General features: G+C 44.4%; 1 protein-coding gene across 5 annotated transcripts in view; it reads right to left on the bottom strand.

Annotated features, from left to right (window-relative positions):
* Nucleotides 1–25882, bottom strand: part of LOC137438361 (DENN domain-containing protein 1A-like) — a 386103-nt gene that overhangs the window by 8851 nt on the left and 351370 nt on the right. For 2 of the 5 annotated variants that reach the window (XM_078767519.1, XM_078767518.1), the window contains one exon: nucleotides 20330–20397. In XM_078767519.1, coding sequence (XP_078623645.1) covers nucleotides 20330–20397 — 68 coding nt within the window. Of the gene's footprint in view, nucleotides 1–5203; nucleotides 5318–9570; nucleotides 9738–20329; nucleotides 20398–25882 lie in introns of all 5 variants that reach the window. The other 3 variants (XR_013621218.1, XR_013621219.1, XR_013621220.1) reach the window with 3 other exon arrangements.

Here is a 25882-nt window from a genome sequence, read left to right on the forward strand (position 1 = left end):
GATTTCCCTTAAGGTTTCCCTTAGCTAAGGATTTTCTTAAGTGCTGTTGCATAAACATCCCTACACCAGGGAATTCTTAGGAGCTGTTGCTATGCTAGGCAACCAATCATATTAGAGATAGGATGCTCTTCCAAAAGCAACAACACGTGATGGACATTTGATTTTAAATGACGCTTGTTATATTGCTACATACACGCTGGTTATGTGTTGCATGAGGAGCACGTGCTGGCGGATGAAGGAGAAATAAAATGATTCTTGTGTAAAATTCATTTGATTCTCATTCACCATTTTATATTGAAAGTGTAATATGTGCAGTAAATGTTTGGAAACTTTCTGAGAATGGTGAAAGTGTGAAAATATAAAAGTGAACTACGAGTGCGAAACAAAAAGTAAATTATTCTGTATGCCATACAACAAGCATTTTAAGGCCATTTTCCGCGCAAGAGCGGGGGTTAGCCTTGCGGTCCCCATGACAATCCTCTCCAATTTGCCCTATTTTCTGCATCTCCCCTTGTTAACCCCCTTGCCCGCATTTCTTCTTCGACCATCTTTAGCCAAGTCTTTCTCGGACTTCCCCGTCCTCTACTTCCTTCTACATTCATTTCCATCACTCTTCTCAACCAGTCGCTTCCATCCTTCCTCAACACATGACCAAACCATCTCAACCTGTTCCTCTTCACAGCATCCATCACAGGCTCTATTCCCATCATATTTCGCAATTCATCATTTGTCTTCCTCTCTCTCAACAATACTCCGCACATCCATCGAACCATTCGCATTTCCACCCTTTCCAACCTTCGTTGCTGCTCTACGTTCATTACCCATGTCTCGCTCCCATAAATCATAACACTTCTCACACATGCAGCATACACCTTTCCCTTCAGCTTCAACGACACTCTCATCCTCGTCAGCACGCCACTCAGTTCCCGAAACTTCTTCCATGCACATCTCACTCCAGCAACCGTTGCCGAGTCTGATCCACCTTCTCCATTCAACATGTCTCCTAGGTAACAAAATGTTTTCACACCTTCCAGCTTCACGCCGTCTCCAAGATCCAACTCAACATTTCCTCCATCTGCAGCTCCCTCTGTGCACACCTTACACTTGAATGTAGCTGCCACACTGGTTAATGACCCTCTCAAACCACTACATTTCTGATGAACCCACTCAGCGCACATTGTACATTGAATGGAATTCACTCCGACACCCTTCCTGCACACAGCACACGGCCACTTCCCAGTTCTTTCCACCTCACCACATGCTTTACCACTTGCCATCACCTTCGTTTTTCCGATATTCACCTTCAGACCTTTTGTCTCCATACATTCCTTCCACTTGTTCATCTTCTCCTTCAGTCCATCCATACTTTCTGCAATCAACACCAGATCATCTGCATACAACAACTCCCACGGTAAACCCTCCTTTACGTTCTGAGCCAGCACCTCCATCACAGCTACAAATAGTAGTGGACTTAGTACCGACTCCTGATGCACTCCCACCTTCACCTCAAACTCACCACTGTTCCCGTCCTTCATCCTTACAGCTGTGCGCGCTCTTTTGTACTTTGCCATCACTACTCTGATCAACCATTCCTCCACTCCTAACTTCCTCAATGCCCATGCCACCACTTCACGTGGAACCCTATGGAATGCTTTCTCCAGATCAACAAACCCAAGAAAAAACTTCTTCCTCTTCTCCATGTACTTCTCCTGCAACTGCCTCACAATAAAAAGCGTGTCTGTCGTTCCTCTTCCTGGCATAAATCCAAGCTGCATTTCGTCAATCTTCACTTTCTTCCTTATCCTACTCTCCAACACCCTTTCCAAAACCTTCATTCCATCCTCCAATAACTTTATCGCTCGATACGAGCCACAGTCCAGAGGGTCACCTTTCCCCTTGAATAGAGGGATGAGGGTACTTAGTTCCCAATCCACTGGGATGCGGCCTTCTTTCACCACCACATTGCAGATCTCTGTCATTCTCTTCACACCCCAATTTCCCGCTGCCTTCAACATATCTTCCACAACTCCCGTCGGCCCTCTCGCTTTTCTACTCTTCATTGCTTTTATCACTTCCTCAACTTCCTTCTCGGTTATCTTCTCTGCCGGTCCTAAAACTGGGTTACTCTCTATGTTGCCACCCCATTCAATCTCTGCATTCAACAGTATTTCCATATATCTCTTCCATCTTCCTTTAATTCCATCTGGGTCCACAACGATTTGTCCCCTTCATCATTCAAGCAACTCACCCCCATCACATCACACCTCTCTTTCGCTATCTGCTTTGCAATCCTGAATACCGCTCTCTGACCCTCTTCCAAATCCAAGCGTTCTCCGAACATTTTCCTACATGCCTCCTGCCCCTTTACTACCTATTTATTTGCAGCCTTCTTGGCTGCCTTATAAATTTCATGCTCTGCCTCTTCTGCCCCCATACCCTTTGCCTTCTGCCACTCCTTGAACTTCTTCCTCTTCTCGTCAATCTTCTTTCCAACTTCATCATCCCACCACCATGTTTCCGAGTGCCTCGGTGTTCCTTTTGTCCATCCACATACCTCATCAACGGCTCCCAACAGACTATCTTTCATTGACATCCAACTACTTTCAAGCTCAACCACATCATCCTATACCATACTCAGCCTCTCTTTTAATGCCTCCCTCACTGTCACCTCTTTCAACCTCCACACCTTCATTCTCGGTTGGTACTTCACCCGCCGAGCTCTCCTCGCACCTTTCACCCTTATGTCGCAGACAACCAAGTGGTGCTGTGAAACAGCCTCCTCCCCTGGGATCACCTTTGTGTCCCGGAGGTGCCCCCTATCTCGCCTACGCACTAGCAGGTCGTCAACGGTTGTCAACGACCCACCTGACGTGTATGTAACAAGCTTATTATCCTCTTTCTGGAACTGAGTATTACAAATCAACAAATCAGCTCCATCAGCAAACTCCAAAATCCTTTCTCCTTCTCCATTTCTCACACCATAGCCACAACCCCATGAACTCCCTGAAAACCATCCATACTCCTTCCCACATGTCCATTTAGGTCTCCTGCTTCCACAGCAACTTCCTCATCTTTCACGTTTTCCATCAGCTTCTCTATTGCACACCAGAACTTGTCCTTCTCTTCATCGCTCCGACCAACCTGCGGAGCATATCCCGAGATGACGTTCACCAAGAGCTTTCCAATCATAATTTTCACCATCATCAACCTTTCACTCATTTGAGTCACACTCACCACACTGTCTACAAACTCCTCAGAAAACAGGATACCAACACCATTCACGCCCTCCGGGCACCCTTGCCACACAAACTTGTATTTCTGTCCCTGCCTACCCTTCACCATTCTCACACCACTTCCCTTCCATATCGTCTCCTGCACACAACATATGTCCACTCTTCTTCTGACCAATACTTCCACCACTTCTCCTGATATCCCTGTTGTTGTCCCTACATTCCATGTTCCAAACCTCAGAAACCGATCTCCACGTGGGCATCAGACGTTTCGTCATCATAAATGGAGTGATTTCCACCCTTGCTTCGATCGGGTTCCCCACCTTGAGTTTTGACGAGAGGGAGTGGGGTCCCCCACGGGGTACTTCTGGCTGTACCCTGTCCATATTGTAGTTGTATGCCATGAAATTCTGTATGTATTCTGTATGCCATGAAAGAGTTAAAATTGTGGAAGTATTGTTCTATCAGTCTCTGACATCACACTGCGATAATCATCCTCTTCATGACCAATTTCCATGAAGAGCACAATTTGGAAACTCAACGGTTCGTGGTTAAGGACAGGGGGATGCTCCCTTCACTTTAAGGAAGCATTTCAGGAAAAAGTTAAGGAATATTCGTATATGCAACCATCCGCAACTTAAGGATGTCCAGGAAAAGTTGAGGATATCCTTACCTTTTCCCTTAAGGATGATTTTATGCAACAGGCCCATAAACTCAGCCTACCTTTGGTGGCGGAAGTAATAAAATTATCAATGAGATTCGAATGAATTTTACACAAGAATCATTTTATTCCTCATTCATCCAGAAGCATGTGTTGCCCATGCAACATATAACAAGCGACATTTAAAATTACGTGTTCATTACATGTTCTTACTTTCGGACGTCTCTTCCTATCCCTAATCTGAATGGTTGCCTGGAATAGCATTTCCTTAACTTTAAGGTAATCCTTATCCTTAAGGGTTGTTTATGCAACAACACTTAAGGAAATCCTTAGCTAAGAAATTACAGCGTACCTTAAGGGAAATCTTTCCTTCAGGTTAAGGGGGTTTTATGCAACAGGGCCCATGCCTTTATGTGGACCTCTCCTTCGTGCAAAGGCGAGGCTAATTTACGCATATCTGGCTGGCAAGGGGACGATGCAAGCACGGGTGGTCTAGCGCGGGTGATGGAACTAGCATGGGTGGTGCTAGCAGGGGTGATGCGGTTGCAGCTACGAGTGATGCACTGAGTGATGCGGTTGCGGCTATGAGTGATGCACTGAGTGATGCGGGTATGAGCACCCCCAGTTAATTCCGAGTGAGCAGGGGATGGTTTTACCGCTTCAAGGACCAGTATGGTCTCCGCAATGTCAAACTGTCAGGCGAGCGTGCCTCCGTGGACAACGATGCGGCCAAAACTTCCCCTGCTCAACTCGTGCAGCTGATTGACGAGAAGGGGTACCTGCCAGAGCAGATCTTCAATGCAGGCGAGACCGGCCTGTTCTGGGAAAAAATGTCCACGAGAACTTTCATCTCAAAGCAAGAGAGGACAACAACAGGGTTTCAAGGTCGCTAAGGAGCGGGTATCTCTTCTCTTCTGCACAAACGCAAAATGGGACTGCATGATGAAGCCCATGATGCTGTACCATTCCCTGAACCTGCGTGCTCTCAAGGGAAAGAACAAACACATGCTTCCCGTGTTTTGGAGGGCGAAAAGGATGGTGTGAGTAACGGCAGCAATTTTCATGATCTGGTCCCATAACTGTTTCGTCCCTCAGGTGGAGAGGTACCTGGCGAATCAAAACCTTGTTCAAGATTCTTCTGCTCGTCGACAATGCTCCTGGCCACCCTGGGGACCTGAACGTGGCTCACTCGAATGTTGTGGTGATCTTCCTGCTGCCCAACACCACCTCCCTGATCCAGATACTCAACCAAGGGGTAATCTCCACTTTTAAAACATATTACACGAACATTTTGGATGTGATGGAGTCTCACCGTCAGACAGTGCTGGAAAGAGTTCAACATAGCCCACTGCATAGGCACCATCAATGAGTTGCTGGATGAGGTGAGAGCCTCCACCATCAATGCCTGTCGCCATCACTTAGGTTTCTGAGGAGGAGGAAGCGGGCAGTGATGAGGAGGAAGAGATGCCGAGGTACAACTTCACCGTCAATTTCCTGGGTGAGGTGCTGCAGGACATGTGGGCAATTGCCGACAGGGTGCAAGAGGCCGACCTGACAGGGTGCAGCATTACCACAAGTTTAAATGGGGGTTGGATGACGTGATGCTCCCATACAGAGAGCTGCACAGAAACCTGCGGCAATCTCCAGACAGCTCTCCATCACACATATTTTTCATCCTGATCCCTCCACCTCAACAGCTTCAGCACCCTCTCAGGCTTGTCCTGCTTCTCCTGCCTCCCCCTTAATGCACGATTCCTCAGCGATCTTAACTGCGTCGGCTTCAGCAGCCCCTCACCTACATTCCTTTCGGTGCACGGCTCGTCACTTACATTTCTCACTTGGGTCGTTTTCATAGGAGTTCACTGGATTTTAATTCTTCATCATAATTCTACATCATCACTATCATTTGAAAAGTTGTGTGTGTTTGTAAAATACAAATTTAAAATGGTACATGCTGCTGCTTTTTTTTATTTATAGTTGTACAGTAGAGTTGGTTTCGGACTTTAAATAAACTGTAATCACATTCCTTCAATAAACATTTGAAACGGTATCTAATGTTGTCTGTACGTCTCGACCAGCTTTGCACAGTGAGATGGTGAAATATTTGCCCACTCCTCACATGAAAATTGCTCTAGTTCTGCCAAGTTTAAGAGGATCGTCGATGACTGCAATCTTCAAGTGTCACCATGAATGCTCAATTGGGATTCAAGCCAAGACTTTGACTGGGCCACTCAAGAACATTTATTTTCTTCTTATTCAGCTACTCCAGTATGGCTTTAGCTTTGTGCTTCAGATCATTGTCCTGCTGAAATGTGAATCTCCTATTCAGATTCATGGCTGACTCAAGCAGGTTTTCAACAAGGATTCTCCTGGACTTTGCATCATCCATTGTCCCTTCGATCCTGACAAGGATGCCATTCCCTGCTGATTAAAAACAGCACCATGGCATGATGATGCCACCACTATGCTTGACAGTAGGGATGGTGCGTTGACTGGGCAGTGTTGGGCTTGCATCAGACGTAACGCTTTGAATTTAGACCAAAAAGTTAAATTATTGTCTCGTGTGACCACAAAACATATCTCCACGTGCCTGCAGTATCATCAAGATGCTTTTTCGCAAACTGCATACGAGCTATTAGATGCGACTTTTTCAGCAATGGCTTCTTTCTTGCAATCTGTCCATATAGGCCAGCTTTGTGAAGGGAACAGTATATTGTTGATTGATGAACACTGAGCCCCATCTCGGACATAGAGTCTTGCAGATCTTTCAAAGTCATTGTTGGATTTACAGTAACATCCTGAACCAGTTTCTTGCTTGTCCAGCTGCTGTGTTTGGATGGGCGACCTGATCTGGGTAGAGTCTGAATGGTATGATACGTCTTCCACTTCTTAAAGATTGATTTCACAATACTCAAAGGGATAATGAGTGACTTTGAGATCTTCTTATACCCCTCTCCTGAAGATGCTTCTCCACCACTTTATGTCCGACTTCCTTGGAAAGCTCCTTAGTCTTCATGTTTGCCTTGTTGTTTCACCAAGTGAGCTGCACCTTAAAACTCATTCGATAAGTGGGGGGATTTTTTAAGTGAAACCACTGATTACATACAAGTGAAACCTGTTATGCTTATTTTGTAACCTTACAAACAAATAATTTTCTGCTGAAGAGATTTAGGGTTACTTAGGCAATGAGTGTGGATACTTTAGTACATGGTGTTGTGTCATTGTAGTGCAAAATTTGCTACACTAGTGGAACCAATGTTTTTTGGAATCCTTATACCCGAGGCAACAAGACCTGAGTTGGTTCCATTTTTTTCAATGGCGTCTTTCAAAATGGCCGCCATTTTTTGCAATTTTGTATGTATCTTTTCACATAAAACACTGATTAACCATTTTTTCTGGCATTTTTCTCATTCCTTGTACAGAAAATCCACCAGAACACATATCCAGTTAACAGACGTTTTTTGAGAAATATCTTTGGCTAACAACTTGTTTTGAGCATAATCTAGTCGGTTGTAGCTGAAGAAGTATATGCACAAATTTTCTAGAGACGCCAAGTACAGGAAGAAATCTGGCTGCTTCAGTGAACGTGTGAAGTTAATCAGCGCCAACACTTGCCTCATGTACATTCGTGCCCATTGATACATTGGGAATTTACTGTGGCTCCTGTCAAAATCACTCAGCTGCTTTTCCAAGTTTAGATGTTCAATCTCCATTAGAAGTTGGTGATGGGCTTCCTGAATGCCTACCTCTTTCTTGTTTGCTTCTATCAAGTTATCCATACAGGCAGATAGAGCTTCTACAACTGCAGGCTTCTCTTTCAGAAATTCTGCAAGCCAGAGATCAAAGAATACCTCTAATGTGAGCTCATGAGCTTGAACAGCACGATTGTGGTGATTCCCATTGAGTATCTGATTTACTGTCACAGTGCTGTACAGATCCTTGCTCCAAGCTTCATCAAGCCCGCTGTGCTCAACAGTCCTCTCAAGGCACCTTAGTGCACACAAGACAGTGTGGAAACCACCAGGGCATACCATCCATTTCCCAGCATATTGGTCATTAAGATATTCTAACTTTAGGGCCCTCTTGTAAAGATCCATGTCAAATGTAACAAAGATCGTTCCAGTGTTTTCTGGACACACAACACTATTGAGGTACGAAAGCTTCTCAAGAACTGTCACCAGTGTTGTCCACTCATGAGCTGGTGCCTTAATGATAGGCATTGTGTGATCTTGATCAAGGTTGGGTGTTTTGTTCTCTTCTGGAGTGCACACACGAAAATTGTATGCTGACCAAACTGGTATACCGTCTGATGTCTCTTCATGGTGCCTCTGTGACTACCGTGAAAGTAGCCATGCAAAGTCTTGCTGTGTTGCATTAACAACTTTATCTTGATACTGACCAAGTTTAAAGTTTTCATAGCGTGGACTTCTACTTGGCTTGGGGTTACCAGTAATTGTACAGTCAGACATTTCAGTCACAGTTGGCAGGATGTTCTCACGTTTTGTTGAGGTGTTGCCATGCAGCTTCAGTGGTTCAGCTACAGTCTCGTATTCTGATACATCTGGGGGAACTCGTTGATAGACAGCAAGAGCAGTCCCATGGAATGTGTTCCGTCCATCAGCTGTGTCTACCTTGGCATCTATGTTATCAGCTGAGCATCTGATTGGAAGATTTTTCAACAGTCCTGGAGGCATGTAAACGCCATTGAATTCATTCATATTATCTTGGACTGTGGTGGCAATCTTTGAAGTGATCTCCTTTACACGTTGATATGAAACACCAACGCCACTCTGGTACAACATGTCTATGTCTCTGCGACTGCGGTGTGCATGATGGCTATGGAGTGAAAGTCCAACCCCTAATGGCGTTTCAGTTGTGAACCTGAAGGTTGAAGTTGAGGACTTTGGCTGATATTGCACCTGCCGATCAGATTTGAACTCCTGGATGATGTGCTGTCCAATAAGTGCACATGTTCCATTTATCTTTTCATTGCGTGATTGTGTTTTGGTGGTGGCTGCTCCCTGGAAATTTGAAATTGCACATTTGAAATTGGCATGAGCAACGTCAACCAAAGGTTCAGGAGATCTCTCTTGGCAGAATACACAAAGTTCGTAACTTGTGCATTGCTTCTTAGAAGGCGGCTCTTCAAACGATGACATTATGCGGCGGTGAAGCTGAAATCCAACTTGTCTATGAATACCTGTAAGATAAAAAAGAATAAAGCAAATGTTCATATTTCTTTCATTATTGTAATTATAGTTATCTATGTGTAGTTTAAGACTGTAGAAATTAGAATACAGACAAAATTGCAAAAAACGGCGGCCATTTTGAAATTCAAAATGGCCGCCGAAGACGCCATTGAAAAAAATGGAACCAACTCAGGTCTTGTTGCCAAGGGTATATAGATGCAAAAAAACATTGGTTCCACTAGTGTAGCAAATTTTGCACTTACATATAATAATTCTACATAACACCATGTACTACTTATGCAACATGGATTCATCTGATTTCTATTCACATTTTATCAGCAATTATTTAGCTTTATAACTTTTGGAATAGTTTGTGATGACTCTATATATTAAGCTTGAAACAAGCTCAGGTGGTATTATAATGTGAAAAAACTGGAGGGCAGAGCGGGGGGGGGGTTGAATATTTTTGCAATACACTGTACATACATACATGTAGGTAGAGGACAAGAAAAATGGAAACACCAGCAGGATGTCACATAGTTGGGACATCACGTGCATCCAGTATGGCATGGATATGACTTGGCATGGAGTCAACAAGGGTTGGAACTGTTCTGTTGGTTGGTTTGTTGGAGGTGGAAACTGCTGGCTGAGGCGCCTCTGCAGACAGTCCCACATATAGTTAGGGAATTTTAGCAAATTGTATTGACCATCTGTGAAAAAATTGCTTACCAAAAATTTTCTTCACTAACGTATTCATCTAGGTGTCTACTAACACCTATCAATTAGTGCAAACCCAAATCCTTGTGGAAAATTCTGGGGAGCCAATCAAAGTTCGGGTGCTCAGAGGGCCTGCGCGAAAAAATCGGAAAATTAACTTTTGCCAATATTGACTTGTGGGATGTCTAACTAGGGGTTTTTTGGGGTGCTGGATTGATTCCAACCATTAGATTTGAGGAAAAATGAATCCCTGGCCGTAAAATATTGATATGATACATTTTTAGATATCTCAGACTGTGTTTTGCGGTAATTTGGCTCAATTGATTCAGATTGTTCAAATTGTGCTGAAACCAGCATACAACGCTGCCCCACTCCCCCCACATGCTGCCCTCACCCGTCCCCCACTCCCCCACATGCTGCCCTCCCCCGTCCCCCGCTGTACCACTCCCCCACATGCGCCCAGTTCACTTCCCAGTGTGTGTCTAGATGCGGTGGCGGGAAGGTGTGTGTGTTGCTGCCAACGCGGTGTAGTGTTGTGGTGCTGCGACATACCTTGATAAATGAACAAATAGTGAAGACACAAGTTTTGCACATGGTTTGTGACTTACCTTATTAGTTTTAACTGATAATAATGTGTATTGTTTAGTCAAAATTTCATGTCCTGTCTGTTGTTTACAAAAAAATGTCTTATTTTTTAGGACAGTATGGACAAGGATGTGACTGAACCTGGCTTGAGGTGTTTCATCTGTGGTGGTTCCGGGATTGAAAAGCATACGCTCTCAAAAGTCTCCAATAAAGGCCACCCACGGATCTTATCACATTCTGAGCTTGTGGGCGATGCGGCGTTGATCGCGAGACTAAATGAGGACTGGAACAACGGAGAAGACAGCAAGTTGAGATACCATGTGGATTGTAAAACAGAGTTGTACAGTCGTGCGATAAGTATATGGAGACATGTCATATAGACATGGAGGACTTCATCAGGACTGCAAAAGATGAGACAACAGGTAATCAAAATTCCGCTAATCTAACATCTGCACCAAGGAAACTGTCTTCGAGGAGAGGATGGCAGAGAGATTGAAGATCTTAGCTGAAGGAGGAAGGACACCAGCACTCTGGGTCTGGTACTATGGCAGAATCGACCTCATCAAGGTATTCATCAGGAGTGAGCATGTCCCAGACCACACAGGTCATCTCAGCTGCATCATTGGAATGCTCAATACCTTCGCAGCAGCGGGCCACCATCAGTACGCAAAGGGAGCAAGGCTGTATGTACAGCTGATGCATCAGAGACAGGGGAGTCCCATGTTCCAGGAAACTCTATCCAAGTTCACTTTGTACGGCAACCATGTAGTCAGGTTCTCAGACCATGAATGGTCAGGCACATGGACCGACATCACGATAGAAACCACACTCATGCGTGAGGCAAAATCCTCCGGTGGTCTAAACAGAGGCCGCTTTCGGAATGAGTCTTCTCACAAGTCTTGGGTTCAGGCTCTGAACCACTTCTCGTTCATTCACCAAGAGCTAGAAAGAAGCATGGTCAAATGTGGGGTACCTGTCCACACCGACGTTAAAAGAGCCCAAATGAAGAGCGATAATGATGCTGTCAACACCATAGTTGGGTGGTTGGAGGAAGTCAACCCTTTCGATGCCACACGGGACAAGAAGACTCTGGTGTCCTTCTCAACTGGGTTCAGCAGCACTCCCGAAGACCAAGTCAACGCTGATCAAGCAGAAGAAGTTGGCAGAGCCATACAGGCTAAGATAGATGGGAAAACTGTTGTGGATGCAATGGTAACCAAACACAAGGTCAAATCACTTGCAAGCCTCAGATCTGGACCCAAAATCAATGGCGAGAAGCTGGTCATTGACTCACTGAAGCTATTCAACCGCCTCATTGTCATCAGTGAGTGTGAAGTCAAGACCAAAGAAGCTCTGCGCTTTGAGTTGACGCCAAAACCGATGTCTCTGTTTGACAAAAATCAAAAGTTGCGAAAGCCAGACAAGGCTGCCCTAGCAAGGTCCCTGAAGGCATGTGTGGCACCTGTCGAACAACCCCCCTGCACAAGCCTTGTGGTTGATGGTGGGTGGCTCCTGCACAATGTCAAGTGGGAGGCTAACCTTACTTGGAAGGATGTTGCCGAGAGCTACCTCCGGTTTGTGAAGTCCATGGGGAGCCATCGCCTCCGGATAACGGTGGTCTTTGCCGGATATGGCAGCTCCACCAAGGACCATGACCACTTGAGACGAACAAAGAATGCATGCTGTGACATTCAGATTCGTCTGGATCTCAAAATCATCATTGCAAGAGAAAAGTTCCTCGATAACCAGAAAAACAAAGCCCAGCTCGTTCTGCTCCTTGCTGAGACATTTAGTAGGAATGGAATCAGTGTACAACAATGCTCCGATGATGCCGACACCTCCATCGTCCGCGCAGCTCTAGATGAGGCAAGAGAGTCCCCTGTCGAGGTGAGGGCTGAGGACACAGACGTCCTGGTTATGCTGATTCATCATGTTGCAGACCATCCGATCTTCCTCACGACAGCCAAAGAAACATCTTACGATGTCGGAAAGATCCGGGAGGCCCTCCCAGAGATATACTCTTGGCTGTACCATGTTGCACTCTAGACCATACCATGTTGCATTCCAGACCATACATACCATGTTGCACTCGTGGCTATACCATGTTGCACTCTCGGCTATACCATGTTGTACTCCAGGCTATACCATGTTGCACTATATCCTATACCATGTTGCACTCAAGACTCTATATACCATATTGCACTTTAGGCTATACCATGTTCCACTCTTGGACTTATGTTAAACTCAAGGCTGTACCATGTTGCACTCTCGGCTATAACATGTTGCACTCAAGGCTATACCATGTTGCATTCTAGGCCTTAAGTTGCACTCCAGGCCTTATCATGTTGCACTCTAGGCTATACCATGTTGCACTCTCGGCTATAACATGTTGCACTCTCGGCTATAACATGTTGCACTCTCGGCTGTACCATGTTGCACTCTCGGCTGTACCATGTTGCACTCTCGGCTGTACCATGTTGCACTCTCGGCTGTACCATGTTGCACTCTCGGCTGTACCATGTTGCACTCTCGGCTGTACCATGTTGCACTCTCGGCTATAACATGTTGCACTCTCGGCTATACCATGTTGCACTCTCGGCTATACCATGTTGCACTCTCGGTTATACCATGGTGCACTCTCGGTTATACCATTAAGCACTAAATGCTATTCCATATGTGGCATGATGCATTTTGAATATGGATCTTATGAAGTCCAAACAGCTATTTGCAGACGTACACAAACTGTCTATTGTACAGCTAAAAAATACAAGTGTGGACCGAGAATTACATATAAAGGGTGTTGCCAGAACTTCAAATGCTGATAACATTTTGGACGTGTGTTATGAGTGCATGTGTCGTGCATTTGCCAGATGCCAATTAACCCCAAACTAGGTATTCACCATACAGCATACCCCACACAGGATAATAAGATCTGCATGTCTGACACCCCCTTCAGATAATTGCCTTACTCCCTTTACCCCATCATTTCCTCCTCCCTCTATCATCACAGCTCATTCTATCAAGTTAATTGAGCATACAAACATTACCATCTGCCTGTTGCTGCCCTTTGTCCTGCTGCAGAGCTCAAGACAGGCACAGCACACCTGTTGTACTTGCCACTCGGAAAACGAGAAAAAAAAATTCAGGTAATTCGATCCAAACCGTTCCGCCCACACGACATTGTCCGAAAATGAAAATCGAATTCGTTAAAAAAAAATTCACAACGGAGCTTTGCCCAGCAGAGGACGCCGTAACATGGGCAGCAAAATCAAGCAGATCGTGGATTGAATGAGAAAGACAGACAGAATTCACTGCAAAAGTGCAAAAAGACAAACAAAAACGACTTATCGTGGTATACCCTTCACTTCAAGTCTAATCATGAAATATTTCGATTGTTTTTTTGTTTTTTTAAATATAGCAATTTCAAATTGCTATATTTAAATATTTGATTAATATTGGTAACTTTTTGCTAACTAACAATTGCTAACTTATTGATTTTGATTTAATTGATTAATATTGCTAACTAACAATTGCTAACTCTTCTTCCGTTAGAATGTTGTGGAACAGGGCACATGCTCAAGAAAAGGCAAACCGGCGTAATCACAGATACGGCGCACAGGATAAAGTTATCAAAATCCATCTCCGGCCTCATGTTCCAACAGGCTTCATCATTTCAAATCCTGTTTTGCTCTGAACACAAGCTGGGAGTCGTTGTTGATGAACATGCCCAAGCGCTATGCGCCACTATAGATATGATGTTATCGCTATCCATGATAACACTGGTTCCTATTAGGGGCATATTTGGTTTGAAACAAAGAAGCTTGACCTCAGATGGAAAGAGTTGTGTTTAGAGAAAGTGTCGGAAGCAAAACGTAATGGGCAGTTCCTCGGCGAAGTTCTCACGGCTTGACGATTGGCATCCCGTTCGGCTGTGGCATGACCCTGAGATGTCTGTGCTTCCAGTACGGCCATAATATTTTGTCATTTTCAATCGCATCCAATTTAGTGCCTTTTTCTGTGCTGGAGTTCCACGGCCTGTCACACTATTCTCAGAACAGCTTTCAGGAAACGCATCTCATTTCGGTTTCAGATTTTTTTATGGAAGGGGGTGGCAGATGGGGGTGGGGAGAGGGGTTGGGCATTGTCGTTCGAGAAATGTGGGAATGGTGGAGTGGGGATGGGTGGTGAAAGGTTAAAAAAAAACTGCTAGCTCTAACCCCTGTAAGGCTCTTCCTCATTGGATTTCCTCACAACCACAGTAAGGTATCATTTGTCTGAGGAACAAGAAACTGGTCATTGCATTTCAGCTGCAAAAGTCAATTAACCAGAGTAATCTGAATGAATTATTTTTGTTTCTTATTTAACTTACTAGCGTGGCTCGGTGTGCCTCACCACACGTCGTTTCAGAGGGATAGGCATCTTTGACCGTGCATGCTTTCTCAGGGAGTGAGGGGATGGGGGAATGGTGGATCAGGGCTTGTGGGGGAATAGGGGAATGGAATGGTGGATCGTGGGGCAGGTCGGCCAAATATATTTTGTGCCCTGATTGAATATATACTGTAAATCAGAAGTCAGAACGCAACACGTATAAATAAAAAGGAACTGAGTACAAATTAATATTTATTTTTAATTATCAGTTGGAGCTGGAAAGGAAGGTCAATGCAAATTAATCAAAAACTCGATGGGAAAGTTGAACGTCCAGCCTCACAGAGGTGCCCCCAATACACCCCTACCTTAGACTTTCAGATGAGTTTTTACGTCATATATTTTATTTTGCCCCTTCAGGGTGTTTTGGGTCTTCGGGGTCATTTGGGTCTTCAGGGACTTTTGGATCCTCTGGGGTTTAAGGGTATTTTGGGTCATTGGGGTCTTTAAGGCTATTTTGGGTCTTCAGGGTCTTTTGGTTCCTCTGGGTCTTTACGGGTCTTTGGGGAATTTTTGTTCTTCGGGGTCTTTAAGGTTATTTTGGATCTTCGGGGTGTTTTGGGTCTTCGGGGTCTTTTGAGTCTTCAGAGTGTTTTGGGTCTTCGGTGTATTTGTGGTCTTGAGGGTCTTGGGGGACTTAAAGGGTCGTCAAAGGTCTGAAGGTTCTCAGCAGTCTGAAGGGTCAAAAGGTATATTCCAACAGTACGCAATTAAGAGTTCATGGACTGTGTTTTTGGGTGTTAATTTAATTTGAAGAGGAAGAAGATGTTTGGTCACAAATATACAAACATACATAACCATATATGTTTACTCTATTACAATAAGATTTAATTACTTCCACCACCGAAGGTTGACGGAGAATATGTTTTCACCCCTGTTAGCCAGTCGGTCTTTTTTTTTTTTTTTTGTGTATACAAAATCGAGGCTCGTGAAAGAACGAACATTTATCACACAAACAAATCAAACAGACAAACAAAATATATAAAAAGAGGGAGCGGTAGACAAGATGGGGAGAGAAGGGGAAGCACACAAACACAACATTTGAGAGCAGGGACATCGGGAGATGTGTGGGAGGGAGAATGCTTGGGGGGAGGAGGCGTGGGAAGGGAGGGGGGTGGGAGAAGTATAAAACGCAAGAACACCAAGGACTTCCAGGAAAGAAGTTGGTATTTCAAAAAAGTGGATTTGGGGTGAAATTAGCGGTGGTAGAAAAGATCAAGGTTTTGGATGGGGGAAGATAAGAGATGGTGGTGAACAGCTGTTTTAAAGACCTGGAGGGAGGAGGGAGATTGAAGAGAGTGAGGGAGTTTGTTCCAGAGGTGGGAGAAAAGAGGAATGAAGGAGTGAAGGTGAGCAGAGATTCTTGATTTTGGCAGTTTAACCATAAGAGGGTTGCAGGCAGATCTTGTGCGACCTGTAGGAATATTTGGGGGACAGAGCCCAGAGAAAGCTGGGGGGGAGGGGGGGCAAGGCCGGAGAGGAGTCGATAGAAGACGGAAAGACCACCAAACTGCCTGCGGTGAGTGAGTGAAAGGCCCTTGGAGTTAGCTTCATCGCGGGAGATTCCAATGATTCTGAACGCTTTGGTTTCAACAGCGTGAAGACGAGCGAGGTGTGAGGCAGGAGCACCAGCCCAGAGGGGAGAGCAGTATTCCATTGAGCTGCGGATGAAAGCCTTGTATATGGTGAGGAGCTCAGGTGTGCCAAGGAAGGACTTCACACGACAGAGGATGCCCAGTCGGCGACTGGCTTTGGAGGCCAGCTTGGAAATGTGGTTTTCCCAGGAAAGATCATGGCGGATAGTGAGACCCAAAAGCTTGAGTGACAGAACTTCTTGGAGAGGATTATTCAGAAAGTGGATGGGAGGGTTGTCCAGTCGGTCTTTTCGGAGAGACATCGTAAGAGTGTGAGATTTGTCAGGATTGAAAGAAATGTTCCACTTGTTTGCCCAGTCTGTGATTTTGTCCAGGTCTGCAGAGAGTGAGGAGGCTGCAGACTGCCGATCTGAGGGATGAGGAATGGAGCGACAGAGAGTAGAGTCATCAGCAAAGAGATAGAGAGGATTTTCAAGAGAGTCAGAGAGATCATTGATGAAGACCAGAAAAAGCACAGGGCCCAGAACACTGCCTTGGGGAACTCCAGCCTGAACAGGAAGAGGAGATGAGAGAAACCCATTCAGGGCCACACGTTGACTCCGACTCGAGAGGAAGTCCGCCAGCCATGCGTGGAGATTTCCATTGATACCAAAGGAGGAGAGTTTGGTGAGCAGGGTGGGGTGCCAGACCGTATCGAAGGCACGTGATATGTCAAGGGAGACAGCTCTAGTTTCCTGTTTGGCATTGAGGACCTCCATCCATTGTTGAGAAAGCAGAAGCAGCATGTCCAGAGCAGAGTGACCAGGTCTGAAACCAAATTGATGATCAGAGATCAAGCCATTGGAGACAAACAACAACAACAACAACAGGCATTTTAAGGCAATTTTCCCTGCAAGAGCGGGGGTTAGCCTTGCGGTCCCCATGACAATCTTCTCCAAATTGTCATGGTTCTCTTTTTGAGGCAATGTTTTTATGGCCGGATGCCCTTCCTGACGCCAACCCTTTGAGTCGCCTCTTATGACACGCAGGGATACGGTGTACCTATTCTAAACCGGGGTACACACCGGTTACGTGTGGACTTATGTTGCACTCCAACAGGAGTTGATGCACTCTTCATCCTCAGGAGAAGAGGAAAGATGTCATATCCGAGGATATTTCATATTTCATGTGAGCAGGATAACTCAAAAAGTTATGGATCGATTTGGACAAACTTGGAGAACAAATTGGGTGTGTGACAAGGCCAAATTGAGGTTTTGGTTGGGGGAAGATAAGAGATGGCAGTGAACATATGTTTTGAAGACCTGGAGGAAGGAGTGGGATTGAAGAGAGAGTGAGATTGAAGAGAGTGTGGGAGATTGTTCCAGAGGCGAGAGAAAAGAGGAATGAAAGAATAAAGGTGAGCAGAGAGTCTTGATTTTGGGAAAGGTAATGTAGATTAAGTTAGAAAGGTAATGCAGATATTATAAACAGTCTTGATGTTTAACATACATTTTAAATTGCTTAGTTTTGTCCGTTTTGCATTCCATCTGAGCACAGTACCCCCCATGATACTCGATTACCAGGTTCAAATGCCACATTTATACGATGTTGATTTGTCCATTATTTCTGTATAAGTGCACTGTAGTTTATTTATTTCGTTTATGTTCAATCTCGTTTACATGTATTAGACTGTTAAAAAGGTTTATTAAGGGATTGTACACACACAACATGAAAGTCAAGGTCATCATGGCATGATAAGCGTATTACCAAAGAAACTGGGAATCAAAACGTTGCCATTTCTGACACACACAAACACACACACACACACACACACACACACACACACACACACACACACACACACACACACACACACACACACACACACCAAGGGAGTCTGATATCAAGGATAAACGTTCAGAGAATAGCGTTCAGCTTATGTAGTTGTAGCTGTAAGTTGGTACTCAAGACCATCTCAGAGTAAGGTGCAGTGCTCGTGTCTGTGGTGGAAAATGCGGCAACCAAACCAATCTGTCAACACAAAGGTAGCGATGACGGTATGTCTCATAGTAAGCTCAGCTTATGTGACACCACCATGTATGGTGATTGATAAGGTTCCAACTACGGTTAAAATCACATTCTAGGATTTACAAGTGCAACATTTGATATTTTTCAAACAACACCCTGTTTTTTGTCTTAAGGGTCATATTATTCTTAAGATATTTTGGAATCTTAAGGGTCTTTGAAGTCTTTGGCGTCTTCAAGGTCTTCAAGGGTGGTTGGGATCTGAAGGGACTTTGGGGTATAATCTTTCAAGCATGTAAAAAGCAAGTTAAAAAAATAGTCTTAGGGGTCTTTGAGGTATCTAAAGACTGAGGTGGTGGAAGAAAATACCCTTAGGACAATCCCCAGGTCGGACTTGTTCTGTGTGCCATATTTGGTGGTTGTCGGCTCAGAGGTCTTTGCAAAAAGCGAGAACACAAGACATAGAGACAACTGACAAATTGTATTTACGAGCAGAGCACCCGCCCTATGGGCGACCTTGTTCTGGGCATGCAGCACGTTCTTCTGACAGATACCTTTATTTGGGCGGTGTATAGGAAATTGACAGCTCCCTTAATTGCACCCGAAAAAATAATAACGGGTTATGTACATGAAGCAACAACATGCCGACTGCTTATAATTCAAAACACCTCACTGCACTGGAAAATGTGAAAACAGGAACATGACTGTAAAGGGTGGGAGTTGTAATACCCGCTCCCACCTCGAGGCGGCACTACACAATACATATTTACACAGATAATTTGCGTTCCCCCACTCCCCCCGCACTCCAAGACCACCGGTAAAGATAGGAACACCCCTATGCACTAATTGTGGTCATGCTGATCCTATGTAGCAAGTCTGGATGTAATTGAGCCAGAACTGTTGGAGGGATAGAGCAACAAACAAACAAACAACAAATGAAAAATCACGCATAGAGCGACACTTGGCAAAACAGAACAAAGTAGAATGGCACACAGTAGAGCATCCTTTTAACCTCAAAAAGAATTAGTGGCTGAATTCAGTGACCGGATATGCAAATAGTCTTCAAATTTTAAGTTAATTGGATGAAAATTGACGATTTTAGAAATTTGGCCTATGTTGATCTTTTGGCCTATGTTGACCTCAAAAATAGTGGTTGGTTGAATTCAGTAAGCTGATATGCAAATCATATTCAAATTTCAAGTCAATCGGATGAAAATCGAGGATTTTAGAAATTTGAAAAGGTTGTCGACTTTTGGCCTATGTTGACCTTTTGTCCAATGCTAATCTAAAAAATAATTGGTGGTTGAATTCAGTTTGGTAATATGCAAATCCTATTCAAATTTCAAGTTAATCGAAAAAAATAATTGAGGATTTTAGAAATTTGAAAAGGTTGTTGACTTTTGGCCTATGTTGACCTTTTGGCCTATGCTAATCTAAAAAATAATTGGTAGTTGAATTCAGTTTGGTAATATGCAAATCCTATTCAAATTTCAAGTTAATCGAAAAGAATAATTGAGGATTTTAGAAATTTGAAAAAAGTGGTTCGCCTTTGGCCTATGTTGACCTTTTGACCTCCAAAATAAATATGATTCTGTCGGAATACCAACTCTACAATTTGGTGAAGTTTCGTGAAGATCCGTTTAAAATTGTGACCTGTAGGCAAGTATAAGTGAGCGGACACACACACAAACACACAAACACAAACCGACCGGAGTGATCAACAAACTTGTCAAATTATAGTCTGTGAATTTATAGTAAGGATTTCATGACTATGTTACGATATTTAATGGCGTCATGCTGCACTGATATATTTCAATGTCACACACATATTCTGCTGTTGGTTAGAAACGGTGATTATGGCATGGTTGTTGGACACTTCGGTAATGTAGGGTGTAGTGGAAGGACAGCACTGCCATCACTTACCCCAATAAGAACTCTTGAGTAAGGTGATTTTGTGGGCGCCGCATGGCAGCGGGCCTGTGTAAATACATCTGAGGACACGAACAGGAAGAGTACAGAAGGATAAATAAAGGAAAGAAAAGCTCATGGAAGACAAAACGGACGCATAGTGATACATCTTGTAACAATGTTCCATTTCATCATAATACGAGTACAAGTCTGATTTCACAGCAGGCAAACATATTCTTGTGTGTGTGTGATGTGTGTGTGTGTGTGTGTGTGTGTGTGTGTGTGTGTGTGTGTGTGTGTGTGTGTGTGTGTGATGTGTGTGTGTGCGTGTGTGTGTGGGATGTGTGTGTGTGATGTGTGTGTGTGTGTGTTCGTTTGTTTGTTTGTTTGTGTGTGTGTGTGTGTGTGTGTGTGGGATGTGTGTGTGTGTGTGTGTGTGTGTGTGTGTGTGTGTGTGTGTGTGTGTGTGTGTGTGTGGGATGTGTGTGTGTGTGTGTGGGATGTGTGTGTGTGCGTGTTCGTTTGTTTGTTTGTTTGTTTGTGTGTGTGTGTGTGTGTGTGTGGGATGTGTGTGTGTGTGTGTGTGTCTGGGTGTGTTTGTGTGTGTGTTTGTGTGTGTGTGTGATGTGTGTGTGTGATGTGTGTGTGTGTGTGTGTGTGTGTGTGTGTGTGTGTGTGTGTGTGTGGGATGTGTGTGTGTTGTGTGTGTGTGTGTGATGTGTGTGGGATGTGTGTGTGTGTGTGTGTGTGTGTGTGTGTGATGTTTGTGTGTGTTTGTATGTGTGTGTGTTTGTGTGTGTGTGTGTGTGTCTGGGTGTGTGTGTGTTTGTGTGTGTGTGTGTGTGTGTGTGGGGGGGATGTGTGTGTGTGTGTGTGTGTGTGTGCGTGTGTGATATGTGTGTGTGTTTGTGTGTGTGTGTGTGTTTGTGTGTGTGTGTGTGATGTGTGTGTGTGTGTGTGTGGGATGTGTGTGTGTGTGTGTGTCTGTGTGTGTTTGTGTGTGCGTGTGTGATATGTGTGTGTGTTTGTGTGTGTGTGTGTGTTTGTGTGTGTGTGTGATGTGTGTGTGTGTGTGGGATGTGTGTGTGTGTGTGTGTGTGTGTGTGTGTGTGTGCGTGTGATGTGTGTGTGTGCGTGTGTCTGTGTGTGTGTGTGTGTGTGGGGGGTGGGGGGGGATGTGTGTGTGTGTGTGTGTGTGTGTATGCGTGTGTGTGTGGGATGTGTGTGTGTGTGTGTGTGTGTGTGTGTGTGTGTGTGTGCACGTGCTGCATCATGCATCAACCTGATATTTCTTTATTTGACTGATCTAAAACCTCAGTCAGATTGAATTTTAAACAAATGCGGAAAGCATGTACAAAATCATTTAATCTGTCGTACAAGCAGACCGCACAAAATTTCAACCCCAATTCATGCAAACATGCTGTATATCGTTACCTCCAGTTCTACAGAGCACTAACTGGGGCACTCCATACCAAAGTGATTTTTTTCCCTTTTGGAGCATACATACAAAAGGGCTGACGCCTTCTCACCCAGTATGGATCGGCATTTGTTTCTGAATTATTTATGTTCTGGCACCGCTTAGTCCAGGATATAAATTTTCGTGGCAGTGTCTGATGTGCGCCACAGAGATTCTCGCTGCTCTCTCTCTCTTCCCATTATTCTGCATCTGTCCCTGGGGGAGTCCCCTGGATTAACTCAGGCCTTCTGCCGCCGAAGTACCGGTAAGTATCGTGGGGCTAATTACGGGGGTGCTCGGAGCTGGGCAGTCCCCTTCTTTGCACTCCTGGGATGTTGCTACGTCAGAAGCACAGACTATGGGCGACGAACCTGGCTGCCCCAGGGAGTGCTGCACAATGAGGTGCATACGTCATTACACTGGTACAACTGGAAACGGGCAGACATTACCAGGAAACACGACAAGGTATTTACAGTGAAAGGACTTGTTTACATAATTGCTAGGAGTGATCAACACAAAGAAAAACAGGTATTTTATAACTTCAACTATGAACTGCTATCCAAAGTGTATTTAACCTAGTAAGTGTGTGTGTGCATGTATGTGTATATATATATATATATATATGCAAAGTATATTGTCCAATGATCCAACAACTTTTGGTTGGCCCACTTGATGCTCCAAATTGAGCACAATAGCTCACGATACAAGGATCGCGTGTTCAAATACCCAAATAATGTTCTGACTTGTCCATTGTCTACCAATGTCCTCATAATTCATCTAAAAGTACACTGATACCTCCCATTGATCCTTTTTCCGCATGTGATTAATGCACAATATAAATGAATATAATGAAGTAGAAAGAGCAGAGCACATCAAATGCTGAGATGCCCAAAGGAAGAGTCTGAATAAGGTGAAGAAATTACCTTATTTATTAAACCGATTTATCAAAATAATACTAATTGTACCTGGAATTTGTCAGGAAAAGCCAGCAATATAAAATAAGAATTAGAACTATAGAGCCCAGACATTTAAGACCCCATAGACCAGTGGTTCCCAAACTGGGGGGCGCACCCTCCTTGTGGGGCACGAGGTGGGTCCAAGGTGTAGGGGTGGAGGGGGGCAGTTGAAAAAAAAGGAAGAGTTTTAATGTCAAATTCAGCTTAAATGTTCAAAAATTGTTAGATTAAGCTAGATATTTCTATGTGGACCAACATTCTTCACCTTGCAATAACCCCGTGACCTTCAAACATTGGGCCAGCTCCTTGTGTGCTACCACCTGTGAATAACACCGCAACTAATGGACTTGTAAACTAAAAACAACTGAACAGTAGAAGCTTGCTTTCCCCTTGCCTTGGTGGCAGGAAGAGGATGTTGGAATCATTGTTGGTGATTAGGTATAGGTATAGGTGATAGGTATAGCGATCGCAGCGTCAGCATCTCCCGTGCAATTCCCTTTGCTGGATTAACATTTTCACTACGGAAAGCCGGTGGGACCTATTCACAGAACTTCTCGTCTGGATTTAAATCTGGAAGGAGTATTGCACTCATATACTTCAATCAACTTTGTAGTAATGCCGTATCAACAGCGGGAAGAAAGTGGCCATGGTGGCGTAGTGTCTGACTGTGCTTTACTGCATCCGAAATGAAATTTATTTCAATAAAAAAGAAAATTAGGGATGGGCATGAGGGTTTGGTGGAATCCAAAAGGGGGGCGGGGGGTGTCATGTCAAAAACGACTGCTATAGACCCTGTTAGACTCCATAGACCCTTTAGAACCCATAAGACCCTAATAGAACCCGAAGACCATGCAGACACAGTCAGACCCTTTATAATCCTTAAGACCCCTCATTGCCCCTATACAGTGCGTATCCAAAAAAAGGTAATCCGAATTCAAGGGGTTAATATGCAAAGGTTATTTATTTTGACAATTTACATGTGGTTTACTAATCAAGAGGAGATCCTCAGTTTTCCATTGATACCTTCCATGCATCATTGCTGTCACACATGACCGAGTACATGTTCATTGAAAATGACAAGTTTAAATCGCATTTTTACAAGTTTGTCTAATCGATGCATGTCAGGATAATTGGTGCAAAATTAACGTCAGATGTGAACTTTTCTCAGGAATGATTGGCCTTTATGCACCCACACCTTCAACATGTCCACCTCCCCTTTCAACACAAAGCTCACAGCGGCGGAGCATGCCCTGACCTGCTCATCTCACCATAGCCGGGTCATTGCGCAAAGCATCCACTTCATGTCGAATACGGCCCTGCAATTCGTCAAGATCACGGGGAGGAGTTACGAACGTCTTGTTCTTTAAATGTCCCCAAAGGAAATAATCACATGGTGTGAGGTCAGGTGATCTTGGCAGCCATTCCACTGCATGGTTGAGGGCGATGACTCGGTCTCCAAAGAGTTCCCTCAGTCGAGCTCGGACAGCAATAAGAGGATGTGCTGGGGCGCCGTCTTGGGCCCACCAGAGATATCTGAAGACACCACGAACCTGTCGCTCAAAGTTCTCCTCCAGCTGCGGTAAAACTTCATCATTGATCATCTGCAGATACCTGTTACCATCGACATTCCTTTGAAAGAAAAATGGTCCGATCACCTGACCACTTCCACAAAGTCCCAACCAAACAGTCCACTTTTGTCGATTCATGTTGGTGTCAAAATTAAATTCCAGGGGTTGTCCTGTCTGTGCATATTCAAGAACATTATGGGTATTGACCTTGCCATCCATGGCGAAAGCAGCTTCGTCGCCGATAACGAGATACCGCAGGAAATTGACATCTGCTACACAACGTGCTATCAACCATCCGGCAAGCACCAGCCTCGTGTCAAAATCCCCTGGCGTAAGTTGATGCCGGATGTGAATCCGATATGGATGTTGGTGGAGGTCCAGTCTTGTGATTCGGTTGAATGTTGCCGAAGGCAATCCCGTCCCATTTCGACTTGCACTGGTATCCCTAGGATGCTCCAAAACTTGCTGCCTTACTGCTGCAATGTTCATTTCCGATCGCCCAGTGTGCCTCCTACCAGAATTCCCCTTGTTGTGGTTGAGGCCAGTGCCATGCTCTTGGTATTTTCTAACATTCGCCCAGATGGTTTTGGCTGCTGGAGGCTCCCGTTCTGGAAAACGTTCCCTGAACGCATCACGAGTTCGCTGCAAACTTCCAGTTTGGTGAAAGGTTGTAACCACAAAGGTCCGCTGTTCAGTCATAAGTTGAACCATCTTTTCAATGACTCAGACTGTCTCGAAACCCATACACTGTAGGCCCATCTTAAATACCCATCTTAAACAAAGGATGATGCAACCGACGATTACCAGACCAGCTTAACAATTTTACATAATCAACTTGACAGTCGACAAGTAATGCGTCCATTTCAAACTGTCTTGCACCGATTAGCCAAACTTGTAAAAATGCGATTTGAACTTCTCATTTTCAATGTACATGTACTCGGTCATGTGTGACAGCAATGATGCATGAAAGGCATCAATTGAAAGCTGAGGATCTCCTCATAATTGGTAAACTACATGTAAATTGTCAAACTAAACCTTTGCATATTAACCCCTTGAATTCGGATTACCTTTTTTTGAAACGCACTGTATACTCCAATAGACTCTTTAGATCCCTTAGACCCCTTTTACCTTCAAGACCCTTTCAATACTTAAGACACCTTTATTTTATACACCTTTTATACCCCACCTTTATGACCATTTATACCCTTTAGACCTTTACACCCTTTAAGTCCGTCAACTCCTTTTAGACCCCTTCGACCTTAACACCCTTCAGACGCTTCAGATATGTTAGACAACTTTAGACTGCTTGGATCTTTGACCATATAGAGCTTCGACACCTTTAGACCCCTTCACCCTTTTATCTCTCTATAATGCGGCTGTGTCTGTGTGTATGTCTGTGACCGCTGTTTCTCGACAACCACTGGTCCGATCTAAGTGAAACTTGCCAGGTATATTGCTGGGGACCTGAGGATGTGCCTTTTCAAGGTTTGCTATTAACCGGACAAGTGGTTACCAAGTTATGGCCATTTATTTAGCAAACACATACGTTTTTGTATGTGAACGAAGGAACAGCGAAGGACGAGAGCGA

The sequence above is a fragment of the Myxine glutinosa genome, chromosome 13 (assembly GCF_964187855.1).
Source record: "Myxine glutinosa chromosome 13, kmMyxGlut1.1, whole genome shotgun sequence".
Classification (NCBI taxonomy): domain Eukaryota; kingdom Metazoa; phylum Chordata; class Myxini; order Myxiniformes; family Myxinidae; genus Myxine; species Myxine glutinosa.